The sequence below is a fragment of the Macaca fascicularis genome, chromosome 11 (genome assembly GCF_037993035.2).
Source record: "Macaca fascicularis isolate 582-1 chromosome 11, T2T-MFA8v1.1".
Classification (NCBI taxonomy): domain Eukaryota; kingdom Metazoa; phylum Chordata; class Mammalia; order Primates; family Cercopithecidae; genus Macaca; species Macaca fascicularis.
In genome coordinates, this window is record NC_088385.1 from 113,980,479 (window position 1) to 113,997,298 (window position 16,820).

Genomic DNA, 16,820 nt, shown 5'->3' on the forward strand with positions numbered 1-16,820 from the left:
AAAGCAAGTTCTAGGAGACCTACAAAGAGACTTAGACTCCCACACAATAATAGTGGGAGACTTTAACACCCCACTGTCAATACTAGATCAACGAGACAGAAAATTAACAAGGATATTCAGGACTTGAACTCAGCTCTGGACCAAGCAGACCTAATAGACATCTAAAGAACTCTCTACCCCAAAGCAACAGAATATATACATTCTTCTCACACCACATAGCACTTATTCTAAAATTGATCAATAATTGGAAGTAAAACACTCCTCAGCAAATGCAAAGAACGTAAATCATAACGAACAGTCTCTTAGACCACAGTGCAATCAAATTAGAACTCTGGATTAAGAAACTCACTCCAACCCACACAACTACACGGAAACTGAACAACCTGCTCCTGAGTGACAACTGGGTAAATAAAGAAATTAAGGCAGAAGTAAGTAAGTTCTTTGACACCAATGAGAACAAACAGATAACATACCAGAATCTCTGGGACACAGGTAAAGCAGTGTTAAGAGGGAAAGTTACAGCACTAAATGTCCATTATCAGCAAGCGGGAAAGATCTAAAATCGACACCCTAACATTACAATTAAAAGAACTAGAGAAGCAAGAGCAAACAAATTCAAAAGCTAGCAGAAGACAAGAAATAACTAAGATCAGAGCAAAACTGAAGGAGACAGAGACAGGAAAAACCCTTCAAAAACTTAACGAATCCAGGAGCTGGTTTTTTGAAAAGATTAACAAAATTGATAGACCGCAAGGCAGACTAATAAAGAATAAAAGACAGAAGAATCAGATAGACACAATAAAAAATGATAAAGGGATATCGCCACTGATCCTACAGAAGTACAAACCACCATCAGAGAATACTATAAACAGCTCTACTCAAACTAAAACCTCTAGAAGAAATGGATAAATTCCTGGACACAAACACTCTCCCAAGACTAAACCAGGAAGAAGTCACATCCCTGAATAGACCGATAACAAGTTCTGAAATTGAGGCAGTAATTAATAGCCTACCAACCAAAAAAAGCCCAGGACCAGATGGATTCACAGCCGTATTCTACCAGAAGTACAAAGAGGAGCTGGTACCATTCCTTCTGAAACTATTCCAAACAACAGAAAAAGAGGGAATCCTCCCTAACTCATTTTATGAGGCTAACATCATCCTGATACCAAAACCTGACAGAGACACAACAAAAAAATCTAATTTCAGGTCAATATCCCTGATGAACATCGATGTGAAAATACTCAATAAAATACCGGCAAACTGAATACAGCAGCATGTCAACAGGCTTATCCACACGATCAAGGCGACTTCATCCCTGGGATGTAAGGCTGGTTCAACATATGCAAATCAACAAACGTAATCCATCATATGAACAGAACCAATGACAAAAATCACATGATTAGCACAACAGGTGCAGAAAAGGCCTTGGACAAAATTCAACACCCCTTCATACTAAAAAATCTCAATAAACTAGGTATTGATGGAATGTATCTCAGAATAATAAGAGCTATTTATGACAACAAACCCATAGCCAATATCATACTGAATGGGCAAAAGCTGGAAGCATTCCCATTGAAAACCGGCACAAGACAAGGATGCCCTCTCTCACCACTCCTATTCAACATAGTATTGGAAGTTACGGCCAGGGCAATCAGGCAAAAGAAAGAAATAAAGGATATTCAAATAGGAAGAGAGGAAATCAAATTGTTTCTGTTTGCAGATGACATGATTGTATATTTAGAAAACCCCATCGTCTCAGCCCCAAAACTCCTTAAGCTGATAAGTAACTTCAGCAAAGTCTCAGGATATAAAATCAATGTGCAAAACTCACAAGCATTCCTACACACCAATAATAGACAGAGAGTCAAATCACGAGTGAACTCCCATTCACAATTGCTACAAAGAAAATAAAATAACTAGGAATACAACTTACAAGGGATGTGAAGGACCTCTTCAAGGCGAACTACAAACCACTGCTCAAAGAAATAAGAGACAACACAAACAAATGGAAAAACATTCCATGATCATAGATAGGAAGAATCAGTATCATGAAAATGGCCATACTGCCCAAAGTAATTAACAGATTCAATGCTATTCCCATCAAGCTACCACTGACTTTCTTCACAGAACTAGAAACAACTACTTTAAATTTCATATGGAACCAAAAAAGAGCCCGTATAGCCAAGACAATCCTAAGCAAAAAGAACAAAGCTGGAAGCATCACACTACCTGACTTAAAACTATACTAAAAGGCTACAGTAACCAAAATAGCATGGTACTGGTACCAAAACAGATATATAGACCAGTGGAACAGAACAGAGGCCTCAGAAATAACACCACACACCTACAACCATCTGATCTTGACAAAAACAAGCAATGGGGAAAGGATTCCCTATTTAACAAATGGGGCTGGGAAAACTGGCTAGCCATATACAGAAAACTGAAACTGGACCCCTTCCTTACACCTTATACAAAAATTCACTCAAGACGGATTAAAGACTTAAATGTAAAACCTAAAACCATAAAAACCCTAGAAGAAAACCTAGGCAATACCATTCAGGACATAGGCAGGGGCAAAGACTTCTTGACTAAAACACCAAAAGCAATGGCAACAAAAGCCAAACTTGACAAATGGGATCTAACTAAATTAAAGAGTTTCTGCACAGTGAACAGGCAACCTACAGAATGGGAGAAAATTTTTGCAATCTACCCATCTGACAAAGGGCTAATATCCAGAATCTACAAGGAACTTAAACAAATTTACAGGAAAAAAAACAACCTCATCAAAAAGTGGGCAAAGGATATGAACAGACACTTCTCAAAAGACATTTACTTGGTCAACAAACATATGAAAAAAATCTCATTGTCACTGGTCATTAGAGAAATGCAAATCAAACCACAATGACATACCAGTTAGAACAGTGATTATTAAAGAGTCAGGAAACAACAGATGCCGAAGAGGATGTGAAGAAATACGAACACTTTTACACTGCTGGTGGGAGTGTAAATTAGGTCAACCATTGTGGAAGACAGTGCGGCAATTCCTCAAGGATCTAGAAACAGAAATATCATTTGACCCAGTAATCCCACTACTGGGTATATACCCAAAGGATTATAAATCATTCTACTTTAATGACACATGCACATGTATGTTTATTGTGGCACTGTTCACAATAGCAAAGACTTGGAACCAACCCAAATGCCCATTAATGATAGACTGGATAAAGAAAATGTGGCACATATACACCATGGAATACTATGCAGCCATGAAAAAGAATGAATTCATGTCCTTTGTAGGGATATGGATAAAGCTGGAAACCATCATTCTCAGCAAACTAACATAGGAACAGAAAACCAAACACCACATGTTCTCCATAAGTAGGAGTTGAACAATGAGAACACATGGACACAGGGAGGGGAACATCACACACCAGGGCCTCTCAGGGGTTGGGGGACAAGGGGAGGGAGAGCATTAGGACAAATAACTAATGCATGTGGGGCTTAAAACCTAGATGACAGGCTGATGGGTGCAGCAAACCACCATGGCACATCATGTATACCTATGTAACAAACCTGCACGTTCTGTACATGTATCCCAGAACTTAATGTATTAAAAAAAAAAAAAAAAAAAAAAAAACTAAAGCTGCTTAAAAGAGCTTAGAGAGCTCAAAACAAAACCAAAAAAGCTCATACACAAGAAAAACTTTAAAACTTCTTAGAGACTGGTTAAGTGGTTGTGACAAAAATGCTGATTAAAATATAGAAAGTAAAGGCCATTTTCACGAAGTCTCAAATAAAGTTTTTAAAAACTAAACAAAAAAATTGGCCACATTATATGTTATGCTTGTAACAAAAAACTTGGCTACATTGTATCCATGCCTAGGACTTTGTAAAAGGCTGAACTTAAGAGTAATGACTTAAGCTACCTGGCAAAAAAAAGTTTCTAAACAACACAGCGTTCAAAAGGTGACATGGCTGCTTCTAACAGCCTACTATCAGATATGGGAGTTCAAAAAAAGACAAAGTTAAAGCTAATAATTAAGAGAAAACAGAGCACACAAATTTGAAAAATTTACAACCTGACCATGTGGTAGAGGGAAGTTTTCAGGAGAGAAATCCAAACTACCCAGCCCCAGGTACCAGGCCCTACCAGAACAACAGGTTGTTAAAGCAATTAACATGACTAAAAGAGAGCCAGTTGTTAACAGTCAAGACAATGGGGAAAAGCCCCCAAGACATTCCAGAAATCAAGGCTACCCTTTCCATCACAGGCTCAGAGACCTCCTCAGGCAAAATGGTTTGGGAGGCCAGGCCCAGGGTGTTGCTGCCTTGTGCTGTCTTGAGATGCTACTCCCCACGTTCTGGCTGCAGCCAGGGCTCAAAAGGCCCCAGGTACTGGTTGGACTGCCACTCCAGTGGATGCAAGCCACAGGCCTTGATGGTTTCCAAGTGGTGTTAAGTCTGCAGGTATACAGAATACAAGATCCATGGAAGCTTGGCAGCTTCCACCTAGATTTCACAAGATATGTCAAGAAGTCTGGTTGCCCAGGCAGAAGCCTGCCACGGCAGAGCTCCTACAGAAAGATTCTACCAGGCTAGTGCCAAGGGGAAATGTGGGGTTGGAGTCCCCAGAGAGAACTCATTGGGGCACTGCCCAGTACAGCAGTGGGAACAGGGGCACTGCCCTCCAGGCCCTACAGTGGTGGCAGTCTAAAGCCAAGAGAAAAAGAGAAAGGTGTGGTCAAATGTGTTAAATACTGTTATGAAAAAGAGACAGAAAGAGAGAAAGAGACTAAGAGAGAAAGAGGATGGAAGGAAAGGAAGCAAAGGAAGGAAAGGAAGGAAGGAAGGGGAAAGATCAAAAGTATCCTTTGGATGTAAACAGCATACACCCTCAGCCTGGAAAAGTTGACAGACATTAGACTCCAATCCATGAGAACAGCCATGTGCGCTATGCCCAACCAAGCTATAGAGATGCAGCTGCCCAAGGTTTTGAGAGCCCACCTCTTGGACCAGTGTGCTCAGGATGTGGGAGGGAGTGGAAAGTGAGGAAGTGGAAAGATTAAAATAATCCTTTGGATGAAAACAGCATACACCCTCAGCCTGGAAAAGTGACAGACATTAGACTCCAATCCATGAAAGAAGCCATGTGGTCTGCCCAACCAAGCCATAGAGATGGGGCTGCCCAAGGTTTCAAGAGCCCACCTCTTGGACCAGTGTGCTCAGTTATGGGACATGAGTCAAGAGAGATTATTTTACAGCTTTAATATCTGCCCTACTAGGTTTCAGACATGGGTGGGTCCCTTTTTGTTGGTCAAGTTTTCCCTTTTAAAATGAAAATGTTTACCCAATGTCTGTTCCACCATTGTATCTTAAAAGTAAATAATTTGTTTTTGATCTTACAGGCTCATAGCTATAACGAACTTGCCTCGAGTCCTGGATAAGACTTAAGTTGATGCTAAAACTAGTTAAGACTTCTGGGGACTTTGAAAGAGATGATTATATTTAACAACAGAAAAAAGACAAGAGGGTGGGCGCAGTGGCTTACACCTATAATCCCAGCACTTTCGGAGGCTGAGGCAGGAGAGCTGCTTTAGTTCAGGAGTATGAGGCAGCTTAGGCAACATAGTGAGATCTCACCTCTACGAGTAATAAAAAAATTACCTGGCCATGGTAATGCACGCCTGTGGTTCCAGCTACTTGGGAGGCTGAAGTGGGAGAACTGCTTGAGCCCAGGCAGTTAAGGCTACAGTGAGCCATGATCCCGCCTCTGCACTCCAGCCTGGGCAACAGAGTGATACTCCGTCTCAAAAATAATAATAATACAAGAGATTTGGGGGGCTAGAAGTGAAGTGATATAGATATTTGCCCTCTTCAAATCTCATGTTAAAATGTTATCCCCAATGTTGGAGTTGAGAGGTGTCTGGAACATGAGATAAGATCCCTCATGAATGGCTCGGTGCTATCATGTAATGAGTGATTTCTCACTCTATTAACAGAACAACTAATTGTTTAAAAGAGCCTGGTACCCCTCCCTTCTCTCTCTCGCCATGTGATATGCCAGCTCCACTTCCCCTTCCATCATGATTAAAAGCTTTCTGAGGTCCTCACTAGAATCAGAGGCTGATGCCATGCTTCTGTAAAGCCTGCAAAACTATGAACCAAGTAAACCTCTCTTCTTTATAAATTACCCACCCTCAGGTATCCCTTTATAATAACACAAACAGACTAAGGGAGTGCTCTTATAAAAAGGGCTGCAGGAACCTGTTTACCCCTTCCGCCATGTGAGGACACAGAGACAGCGTCATCTATTCAGCAGAGACACTGAATCCGCTGGTGCCTTGATTCTGGAAATCTTCCAAAACTGTGAGAAATAAATTCCTATTGTTTATAAACTACCTAGTCTAAAGGTATTTTGTTACAGCAGCTCAAACAAACTATTAATAAAACAATACTAACATTCACAAATGAGGGCAGCAAATGCTAAGAGTGATGTGAGAAGCAACAACAAAAAGTGGTGTAAGAGTTCGGAATACTGCTAATCATCCCAGACAAGTACAGAGTTGTACAATCATCCATCACCTTCTAGAACAGTTTCATCATCTCAAAAAGAAACCTTGTGCCCCTTAGCTATCACCTACCAACTCCCCAGCTTCCCCAGTCCTAAGGAGCCACTAATCTGCTTCCTGTCTGTGTACATTTGCCCACTGTGGACATTCCATAAAAACAGAATCATATAATACATGGAATTTTGTGACTGGCTTCTTTCATTTAGTTTGTTTTTCAAGGTTCATTCATACATGTTGTAGCATGTATCAGTATTTCATTCCTTTTTATGGCCAAATAATATTCCATTATATGACTATACCATATTTTGTTTATCCATTCATCAATTGATGGCCATTTGGGTTGTTTCCACTTTTTGGCTACTATGAATAATGCTTCTGTGAACATTAGTATATAAGTTTTTTTATAGGATAATTTTTCTAAGAGATGTGAATTTTCATAAAGCTTATAAATTTATCCAAATCAAAAAATTGTATTCTGAGACAATGTCCTTCAAATTTTTTGTTGTTGTTGTTTCTTTGTTTGCTTTTTAAGAGAGAGGGTCTGTCTCTACCCAGGCTGGAGTGCAGTAGCCCATTCATAGCTCACTGCAGCTTCCAACGCCTAGGCTCAAGTGATTCTCCTGCCTCAGCCTCCCAAGTAGCTGGGAGTGCAGGCATGAGACTGAGCTCAGCCAAACTTTTTTTTTTAAATATTAAAACATCCTTTTTAAACGAAAGGATGGCAGTATAAAAAAGTAGTTTTGTTTAATGTGCTTATTAGGTAAAATAACTATTTAAAATTTTGCTTTTCTGTTAAATCCAAAAGTCTAAAAAGTATTGATCAAAGAAAATACAAGATAGTTCTAAAGTAAACTAAGAAGGTTTTCCCCCCAGAGTTGAAATCACATATTGTAAACAGTAGAAAATGAAATACATAAGCCAAAAGGTAGATCTTGCCAGGCTAAGGAATTTGGGCATTATCCCATAGTCAATAAGTAAATTAATAAAGCTGTTTAAATATAAAATTATTGACTCTAAGATATCACTATATTCCGCAAACAGTAATTGAGCTACTACTATATAAAAAGCACTGAATTTGGTACTATGAGTGATTCCAAAAAGACTTTTGCCTCTGACACTACCAAAACCACTCCAGATAAAATTCCAAATGACTTCAAATTGCTAAGTCCAATTTTTATTTTTCAGTTCTCATCTTACTTGACCTATCAGTAGCATCTGACATAAGTAAAACACTCTCTCTTCCTTGAAATACTTTCCTTTTTTTTTTTTTTTTTTTTTTTTGAGACAGAGTCTGGCTCTATTGTCCAGGCTGGAGTGTAGTGGCACGATCTCGGCTCACTGCAACCTCTGCTCCTGGGTTCAAGTGATTCTCCTGCCTCGGCCTCCCTGAGTAGCTGGGATTACAGGCAGGTGCCATACGCCCAGCTGATTTTTTGATGTTTTTTTTTTTACTAGAGACAGAGTTTTGCCATATCGGCCAGGCTGGTCTCAAACTCCGGGCCTCAAGTGATCTGCCTGCCTCAGCCTCCCAAAGTGCTGGGATTACAGGTATGAGTCACCATGCCTGGCCAAAACACTTTCTTTACTTGGCTTCTAAGACACCATACTCTTCTGGGTTTTCGTCTTACATTACTAGTGGCTCCTTCGCAGTCTCATATGCTGGTTCTTTCACAGCTCCACAATTTATAAACATTAAGAGTATTCAAGGTTCGGCCCTTGCACCACTTGTATCTCTTGTCTATCTCCTTTTCTTAATGCTGTCAGTCTAACGGCTCCACTAGAATGTAGCTCCAACAGGGTGAGAATCGGGGACTGTTTTGTTTATACTGGATCCCTTGCACCTAAAACAGTGCCTGGCATATAGTAAGCGCTTGACAAATATTTGTTCAATAAATAGATGGATGAATACATGGCTTTATATATTATCTATAATCTCATGAATTCTCCAATTTATACTCCCTGCCTGGATCTCTGTCTGCAGCTCCAGACACATCCAACTGCCTATTTGCTATCTCCATTTGAATGTGTAAAATACATCTCAAACTTAATGACTTAATGGAAGAGAACTCCAATCACCCTCCCAATGGCTTCTCCAGCTGGCTTCACTTTCTTAGCAAATTGAAGCCCCATCCTTCCAGTTTCTCAAGCCAAAAATTTTCTCAAACAGTAAGCTGCCACTACATAAAAAGCACTGAATTTTGGTGCTTTTTATATAGCACCAAACTATAACTCCTTTTTCTTTCTTTTTTTTTTTTTTCTTGAGACAGAGTACTCTGTCACTCAGGCTGGAGTGCAGTGGCACGATTTCAGCTCACTGCAACCTCCGTCTCCTAGGTTCATGTGATTCTCATGCCTCAGCCTCCTGAGCGGCTGAGATTACAGGCATGCACCACTGTGCTCAGCTAATTTTTATATTTTCAGTATTAACAGAGACAGGGTTTTGCCATGATGGCCAGGCTGGTCTTGAACTCCTGGCCTCAGCCTCCCAAAGTGCTGGGATTACAGGGATGAGCCACCGCACCCAGCCTAACTCCTTTTCTTTCTCTCACACTACATATCCAATCTGCCAACAAATACTGTGTATTCTGCGTTCATAATATAGCCAGCATCTGTTTTTTTTCCTCACCCCATCCACAATTATCACTATGATTCAAACCTTCGCATCTCTCACCTGGATGAATGCCAACAGCTTCTTAATTGGACTTCCTGCTTCTTGTCCACCTCCACTCCCCAATTCAGAACCACAAGCAGAGAAATTCTCAGATTTGTTCTCAGAACAAGCAGAAAAATTCTTTTTCAAACTTATGTCAGATCACATTACTTCTCTGCTCATAATCCTGCAGTTATTCCCACTTCACTGAGTAAAAACCCAAATCTTGAAAACTGCTTATAAGGCTCTCTTCAATCTGGCCCTAAGTCAACTCTGACCTCATCGTCTACTATTTTTCCCTCACTTATTCTGCTCCAGTCATACTGGATTCTTCTGCTGTTCTTTCCAAAGGTCAAGCATATCTCTGCCTTTTCCCTTACTCCTCCCTTTGCCTGGAATGGTCTTCCCCTAGATATCTGCATCCCACCACCTCCTTCAGGTATGCTCAACTGTCACCTTCTCTGTGACTTTTCCCCTGATTATCATATTTAAAACTGCTCATCCCTACCCTTGTATTCTTTATCCCTTTACTCTGCTCTATTTTTCTCCACAACACTTACCACCTAAAATACTACATATTTTACTTTCTGCTTGAAGACATGACTTTTTGTCTTTCACTCACTGCTATATCCCTAGCATTTAAATCAGTGCCTGGCACATGGTAAGTGATCAAGAGTCTCTCTGTTGAGCTAATGCTTTCATTTCCACCAGGGGGCCCAACGATCACGTAGCCCGGTGTTTCAGGAAGATCATAAAGCATCTCTAAGATTTCTTTGTGCTCTGATCCCTAGAAGGACTACAACTTGCCTAGAAAGAAAAACTGTGCTTTGTCTCGGCAACCACAAGGAGGAGTTGAGAAAAAGAGCCGAGCAGAGAAACCAGATAATGCTGTTTCCCTTGCTTTTCCCTCAGTAACCTCAAGGTGGAAGAAAACTGGATCTGGAGCCAGCTGTACTGAATGAATGATTTTTCTCCATACTATGAGTTACCTAGACACAAACGTAAACAGGAAACATCACAATCCTTTCGAATGCCACAAACAGGCCAAGGGAATCCATATACACAGGCCACTAAGGACAGGAAGGGTGTTTCTTTAACTCCAGCACTAAGAATTCTCCACAAATTCAGGGGAAGAGCTCCCGTTAGCACAGAAAGACACATAACTAACTCACTGATGAAGGCCGAGTGTTTCAGGTCGTCAGTACTCTCTGGCCAGAGAACTATTAAGTCAATTCTATTTAATACTTAGGGCACCTACAATTCGTTAGCGGTATAAGGAAGGCAGTCCCACGTCTAAATTCTCAGATTTGGCGGATCGCATGGAATTCATTAACATCAGATTCATTAAACACCCAAATCCATTTCCCACGGGCTTGTGACTCACCGCCACCTGTTGATGCCCACGTTGGAGGAGCCGGCGAACCAGGGGTCCAGGATGTAGACGCAGCGGATGGTGTCGGCGCCCTGAATGCATTCCTTCAGGGCGGGGTTGTCGTGGAGCCGGAGCCCCTTTCGGAACCAGTGCACTGCGTTCACCCCCATGCTGGGGGCGCGCGGCGGGTCCTCCACGGAGAAATTCAAGGAAGGAGGCTCCGGCTCATAGCCGACACCTTCGCTTCCAAGAGAATTGCCTCACCCGAGGAGTAAGGAAAGGGCGGTAGAGGGGGGACAGGAAAAAATGACTCCAAGGAGGGGACTGGAGAAGGCGGGGGCGCTGGAAGCGCAGTGAGAAGATGAATGGAGGTTGCCCAGTCGGCGGAGTCCGGGTTTGACGCCCTTTAGGAGCCCGCGCCCGCCGCAACCTCCTGGAGGCGACGCATAACTTCGAGGGCCTCGGACCTCCGGAGCCTGAGCAAATTCCACGAGCTCGAGCCGCCACGACGGCCCGAGCTGGCACGGACGGCCCCAGGAGGTTCGTCACGGAAACCTCGCCCCACCAAGGCGGCTCCTAAAGACAAAACGGCCCGCCCGAGGTGAGTCACCGAGGAGAACCGAAGGGGAATGAGCCCCTGTCGGCGACGCTGTCTCTAGGCCCAGGAGAAAGGACCGGGGACGGAGGCAAGAGGCGGTGGTCGAGGCCGCTGGACGGTTGCCGGCCGGTGACCGGTCCCGAGGCTGCCCGGGTGACTCTGCCGCCGCCGCCGCGTCAGCGGCCTCGGCCCCGCCCCCGGCTCCTCATTGGAGGGCGCGCTCCCCACGTGACCACCGGCACCTCACGTTTCTGAAGTGTGTTTACTACACTGACTCGGAGGGGGAATCTGCTCGCGCTTCGGTCGCTTCTGGAGGGGCGGCAGCCGCTTGATCCCAGAACCGTTGACCCTCGCCCACACGCTGAGCTCACTGCCTTTGCCCCTTTCCTGTGCCGACTGGCGGGCCGTCCCTTGGAGGCAAACCGTGTTGACCACAGGCCCCTTGTGAGGGAAGGCTTAGCCCCGCCCCCAGGGGCCGTGAGCGGGCACTATTGGCCGAGGCTCGGTGAGACCCGGATGAGCACGGGGATGCGGGGAGCTCGCGGGCGCGCGCGCTGGTCAGAGAGGCGCGCGTGCGCTCTCCCTGCGCTCCAGAGGGTAAGGGGGCGGGGCCCGCGGGCCGAAGCGCGCTAGGTGATTCCTCCCGTGGGATTTGGGGAAGGCCTGGAAATTGTCCGGTGTCTTTCAGGAGCCAAAGGTGGAGTCGGGCGGAGAGTGAGGGGAGGATGGAGTGGAAGGAGGAGAGTGGGAGGCTTCACGTAGATTTCAAGTCCAAACCATGTGCTTGCCAGAGAACCCTACTTTGGAGATTATGGAGCTGTGCCCCTCCACTCTCCTGGCCCTTGGGTGCCTCCTCCCCCTTGTACATGCTCTGGGGCAAAGGGTAATTGGCAGGACGGATGCCAGGCATTCCTGGACTTCCTGGAATTTTTTAATACTAGCGATATATATCATCAACGTTTCACCCCTAATCTACATTTAATGTAGTTTACCGGTCTCTTTGAGACTGGACGTTTGTCTACTTTTCCAGCGACAGTGAACTGCAGGCCATGCCATCCCTTAGATATATGATGCCCTTAAATTCATTCAATGATTACTTTTTGAGTGAACTAAGCACTGTTCAAAGCACTAGAGATACAGGAGATACTTAATAAAATAGACACAGACTCCAGTCCTCTTGGGGTTTACAATTTGTCTCTTAACCTTTGCTGTTTTTTCCTCTATAAAATATTCTTCCTTGGAATCCAGTACTCAAGATAACCGCCTTTGAGCTACCTGGGATATTTCTGCACACCTCTTTAGACTCCGATGAAATTATAACTAACTTCTGAAAGTATTCCTGATCCCTAGGGCAAATTTAGGACCTCCCTGGGTTCTCCACGTATGTTTCTGATACATCACTTATCACACTACTGTGAAAATTAGTTGAAAAGTGCCCATACCTAGCAATACTAACTCAATAATAGTACTTATCATCATCATAATGTGCCTCCTATTCCCTCCGAAGTGTGATTTCTCAAGGACAGGGTCTGTATTCAGTTTTGTTTTGTTTTTATTTTTTGCATCAACACCAGAACAGAGCCTGATGTAGGCAAATGTTTATTTAATGAATGAATGAATGAGTGAGTGAGTGCTGTTGGCCACCAGTGTGTTTGGCAACGTTAAAAGAAGGAAGGAGATGGCAATACTTACCAGTTGATTATGTGTCCCCAAAATTCATATAACCCTCAGTGACTATAAATGTGGCCTTATTTGGAAATAAGGTCTTTGTACATGCTGAAGTTAAGATGAGGTCATTAGGGTGCACCCTAATCCAGTGTGATTGGTGGCCTCATACAATGGAGAAATTTACACACAGAAATATAAATATATATATATATGCAAGGAAAATACCATGTAAAGATTGGAATTGTGCTGCCACAAGTCAAGGAACTACTGGAAGCTAGGAGAAAGGCCTGGAACAGATCCTTTCTTAACACCTTCACAGGACTGTGGCACTGCTGACACCCTGATTTTGGACTTCTGGCCTCTAGAACTACAAGACAGTTAGTTCCTATTGTTGTTCTAAGCCTCCCAATTTGTGATACTTTTTTACAGCAGCCCTAGCAAATTAATGCAGCAATAAAGTAAATTTAATACTCTAGAGCGCCAATCTGTCTGAATAGTCTTCCCTACTTCTGTTTCTGTTGCTACAAGAAGTATATATCAGCCTTTCTTTGGTTCTGTAAGAATACTTTTTAAATTATATATATGAATGCCATGGTTTGGCTGTGTCCCCACCCAAATCTCATCTTCAATTGTAGTTCCCATAATCCACACGTGTTGTAGGAGGGACCCAGTGGGAGGTAATTTAATCATGGGGGCAGTTACCTTCATGCTGCTCTCGTGATAGTAAGTGAGTTCTCACAAGATCTGATGGTTTTATAGGGGGCTTTTCCCCCTTTTGCTTAGCGCTTCTCCTTGCTGCCTCTATGTGAAGAAGGACATGTTGGCTTCCTTGTCTACCATGATGATCAGTTTCCTGAGGCCTCCCCAGCCATGCTGAACTGTGAGTCAAATAAACTTCTTTCCTTTATAAATTACCCAGTCTCGGGTGTGTCTTTATTAGCAGCATGGGAACAGACTAATACTGTAAATTGGTACTGGGAGTGGGGTGCTGCTATAAGGGTACCCAAAAATGTGGAAGCACCTTTGGAACTGGGTAACAGGCAGAGGTTGGAACAGTTTGGAGGGCTCATAGGAAGACAGGAAAATGTAGGGAAGTTTGAAACTTCCTAGAGACTCGTTGAATGGCTTTGACTAAAATGCTGATAGGGATATGGACAATGAAGTCCAGGCTGAGGTGGTCCTAGATGGAGATGATCTTGTTGGGAACTGGAATAAAGGTGACTCTTGCTATGTTTTAGCAAGATTGATGACATTTTGCCCCTGCCCTGGAGATCTGTGAAACTTTGAACTTCAGAGAGATGATTTAGGATATCTGGCAGAAGAAATTTCAAAGCAGCAAAGCATTCAAGAGGTGTCTTGGGTGCTGTTAAAAGTATTCAGATTTATGTATTCACAAATAATATGGTTTGGGATTGGAACTTATGTTTAAAAGGGAAGCAGAGCATAAAAGTTTGGAAAATTTGCAGCCTGACAATGTGATAAAAAAAGAAAAACCTATTTTCTGAGGAGAAATTGAGGCCAGCTGCAGTAATTTGCCTAAGTAACCGGGAGCCAAATGTTAATCCCCAAGACAGTGGGGAAAATGTCTCCAGGGTATGTCAGAGGGCTTCACAGCAGCTCCTCCCATCACAGACCCAGAGGCCTAGGAGGAAAAAATGGTTTTGTGGGCCAGGCCCAGGGTCTTGCTGCTTTGTGCAGCCTTGGGACTTGGTGCCCTGTGTTCCAGCTGTGGTTAAAGGGGGCCAAGGTACAGCTCGGGCCATGGCTTGAGGGTGCAAGCACCAAACCTTGGCAGCTTCCAAATGATATTCAGCCTGTGGGTACACAGAAGTCAAGAATTCATGTTTGGTAACTTCTGCCTAGATTTCAGAGCGTGTATAGAAATGCCTGGATGTCCAGGCAGAAGTTTTCTGTGGTAGCAGATCTCTCATGCAGAACCTCTGCTAGGACAGTGCAGAAGGGAAATGTAGGGTTGGAGCCCCATAGAGTCTCCACTGGGGCACTGTCTAGTGGAGCTGTGAGAAGAGGGCCACTGTCCTCCAAACCCCAGAATGGTAGATCCACCGACAGCTTTCACTGTGCACCTGGAAAAGCTGCAGACACTCAACACCAGCCTGTGAAGGAAGCTGGGAGGGGGGCTGTGTCCTGCAAAGCCATAGGGACATAGCTGCCAAAGAGGCGGGAGCCCAGCTTTTGCATTAGCATGACCTGGATGTGAAACATAGAGTCCAAGGAGATCATTTTGCAACTTTAAGGTATAATGACTGCCCTACTGGGTTTCAGACTCATGTGGGGCTTGTAGCCCCTTCATTTTGGGCAGTTTCTCCCATTTGGAATGGGTGTATTTACCCAATGCCTGTAACTCCCTCCATTATATCTAAGAAGTAACTAATTTGCTTTTGATTTTACAGGCTTATAGGTGGAAAGGACTTGCCTTGTCTCAGATGAGACTTTGGACTTGGACTTTTGGGTTAATATCTGAATGAGTTAGGACTTTGGGGGACTGTTGGAAGGGTATGATTGTGTTTTAAAGTGTGAGGACATGAGATTTGGGAAGGGTCATGGCTGGAATGTTTTGGTTTGGGTGTGTCCCCACCCAAATCTCATCTTGAATTGTAGTTCCCATAATCCTCATGTGTTATGGGAAGCATCCAGTAGGAGGTAATTTAATCATAGGGGTAGTTATCCCCCTTCTGTTCTCATGATAGTGAGTGAGTTCTCATGAGATCTGATGATTTTATAAAGGGCTTTTCCCCCTTTTGCTTGGTACTTCTCCTTGCTGCCTCCATGTGAAGAAGGGTGTATTGGCTTCCCTTTCCACCATGATGGTCAGTTTTCTGAGCCCCCCCACCAAGCCATGGTGAACTGTGAGTCAGTTAAACCCCTTTCCTTTATAAATTACCCAGTCTTGGGTATGTTTTTATTAACAGTGTGAGAACATACTAATACAATGAAAACCCTGGGGAGGATTCCTTGAGCCCAAGAGTTAGAGAGCATCCTGGGCAACATGGTGACACCCCATCTCTACAAAAGATACAAGAAATTAGCCAGGCCTGGTGGCCTGCACCTGTAGTCCCAGCTACTAGGGAGGCTGAGGTAGGATTGCTCTAGCTGGCAGATGGAGGCTGCAGTGAGCCAAGACCATGCCACTGCACTCTAGCCTGGGTGACAGAGTGAGACCCTGTCTCAAAAAAAAGAAAGAGAGAGAGAGAGAAAGGAAGGGGAGGGAGGGACGGGGGGAGGGGAGGGGATGAAAGGGAAGGGAAGGGAAGAGGGGAAGGGAAGGGAGGGGAGGGGAGGGGGATTGGGGGGAGGGGAGGGGAAAGGGGAAGGGAAACCCTGTGTTTACTGTAAAGTATTAAGCAAATATTGGTCATTTTTACTGATGAGGATAAGCCTTGGGTCATCACCATGCTTAGCCTCCCCTCACCTATGCAGCAGATCTGGTATACAGAACTGTGCCTTCACTTGGATTGCTTCGTTCTTCAGGGCCCATTATTGTACTTTTTAAAATACAATGTTTTATGTTTCCTTTTAGGCAATTTGAAAGTAAGCAGATTGTGTCTAAAGACATAAGAATTGTTTTCAAGCATCCAAATGAAACAGTGGGAGGTGGAGAGAATATTGATTTGTATAGAGTTGACTAACATTGGTGGATTGTTCATTCAATAAAGACAGATTTTTTTTTTAAACACGCAGCTGTGTGGGTGTGTGTGTATAACTTTCATTTAAACATAAAATGCTAATTTATTATAAAAGTGTCAGTAGTGTCAACTGCACACTCCTCAAATACTGAAGGGTTTTTATGGCATATAGATGATTTGGGGGAGGGGAGTTACCATTTAATACTAGCTATGGCTTTTACCTACTATGTGCAAGCTTATATATAGATTATTATTAATCCTAGTAATCTTAATTATGCAGTTTATTAATATTTAATAATTACTTAATAAGAATCTA

At 43.4% G+C, this 16,820-nt stretch overlaps 1 protein-coding gene and 1 long non-coding RNA gene across 5 annotated transcripts in view; one reads left to right on the forward strand and one right to left on the reverse strand.

The window, feature by feature from the left end:
- The window catches only part of CRY1 (cryptochrome circadian regulator 1), a 106,820-nt gene extending 95,467 nt beyond the window's left edge, over positions 1-11,353 (reverse strand). For 3 of the 4 annotated variants that reach the window (XM_005572120.5, XM_065524749.1, XM_005572119.4), the window contains exon 1: positions 10,607-11,353. In XM_005572120.5, coding sequence (XP_005572177.3) covers positions 10,607-10,764 — 158 coding nt within the window. In that variant the 5' untranslated portion in view covers positions 10,765-11,353. Of the gene's footprint in view, positions 1-9,243; positions 9,436-10,606 lie in introns of those variants that run through there. The other variant, XM_065524748.2, reaches the window with a different exon arrangement.
- Positions 11,354-13,617: 2,264 nt separating this feature from the next.
- LOC135966323 (uncharacterized) lies at positions 13,618-16,553 on the forward strand. The gene is made up of 2 exons (XR_010579574.2): positions 13,618-13,740; positions 16,399-16,553. It is a non-coding gene; the product is annotated as an uncharacterized lncRNA (long non-coding RNA).
- Positions 16,554-16,820: the final 267 nt, after the last annotated feature.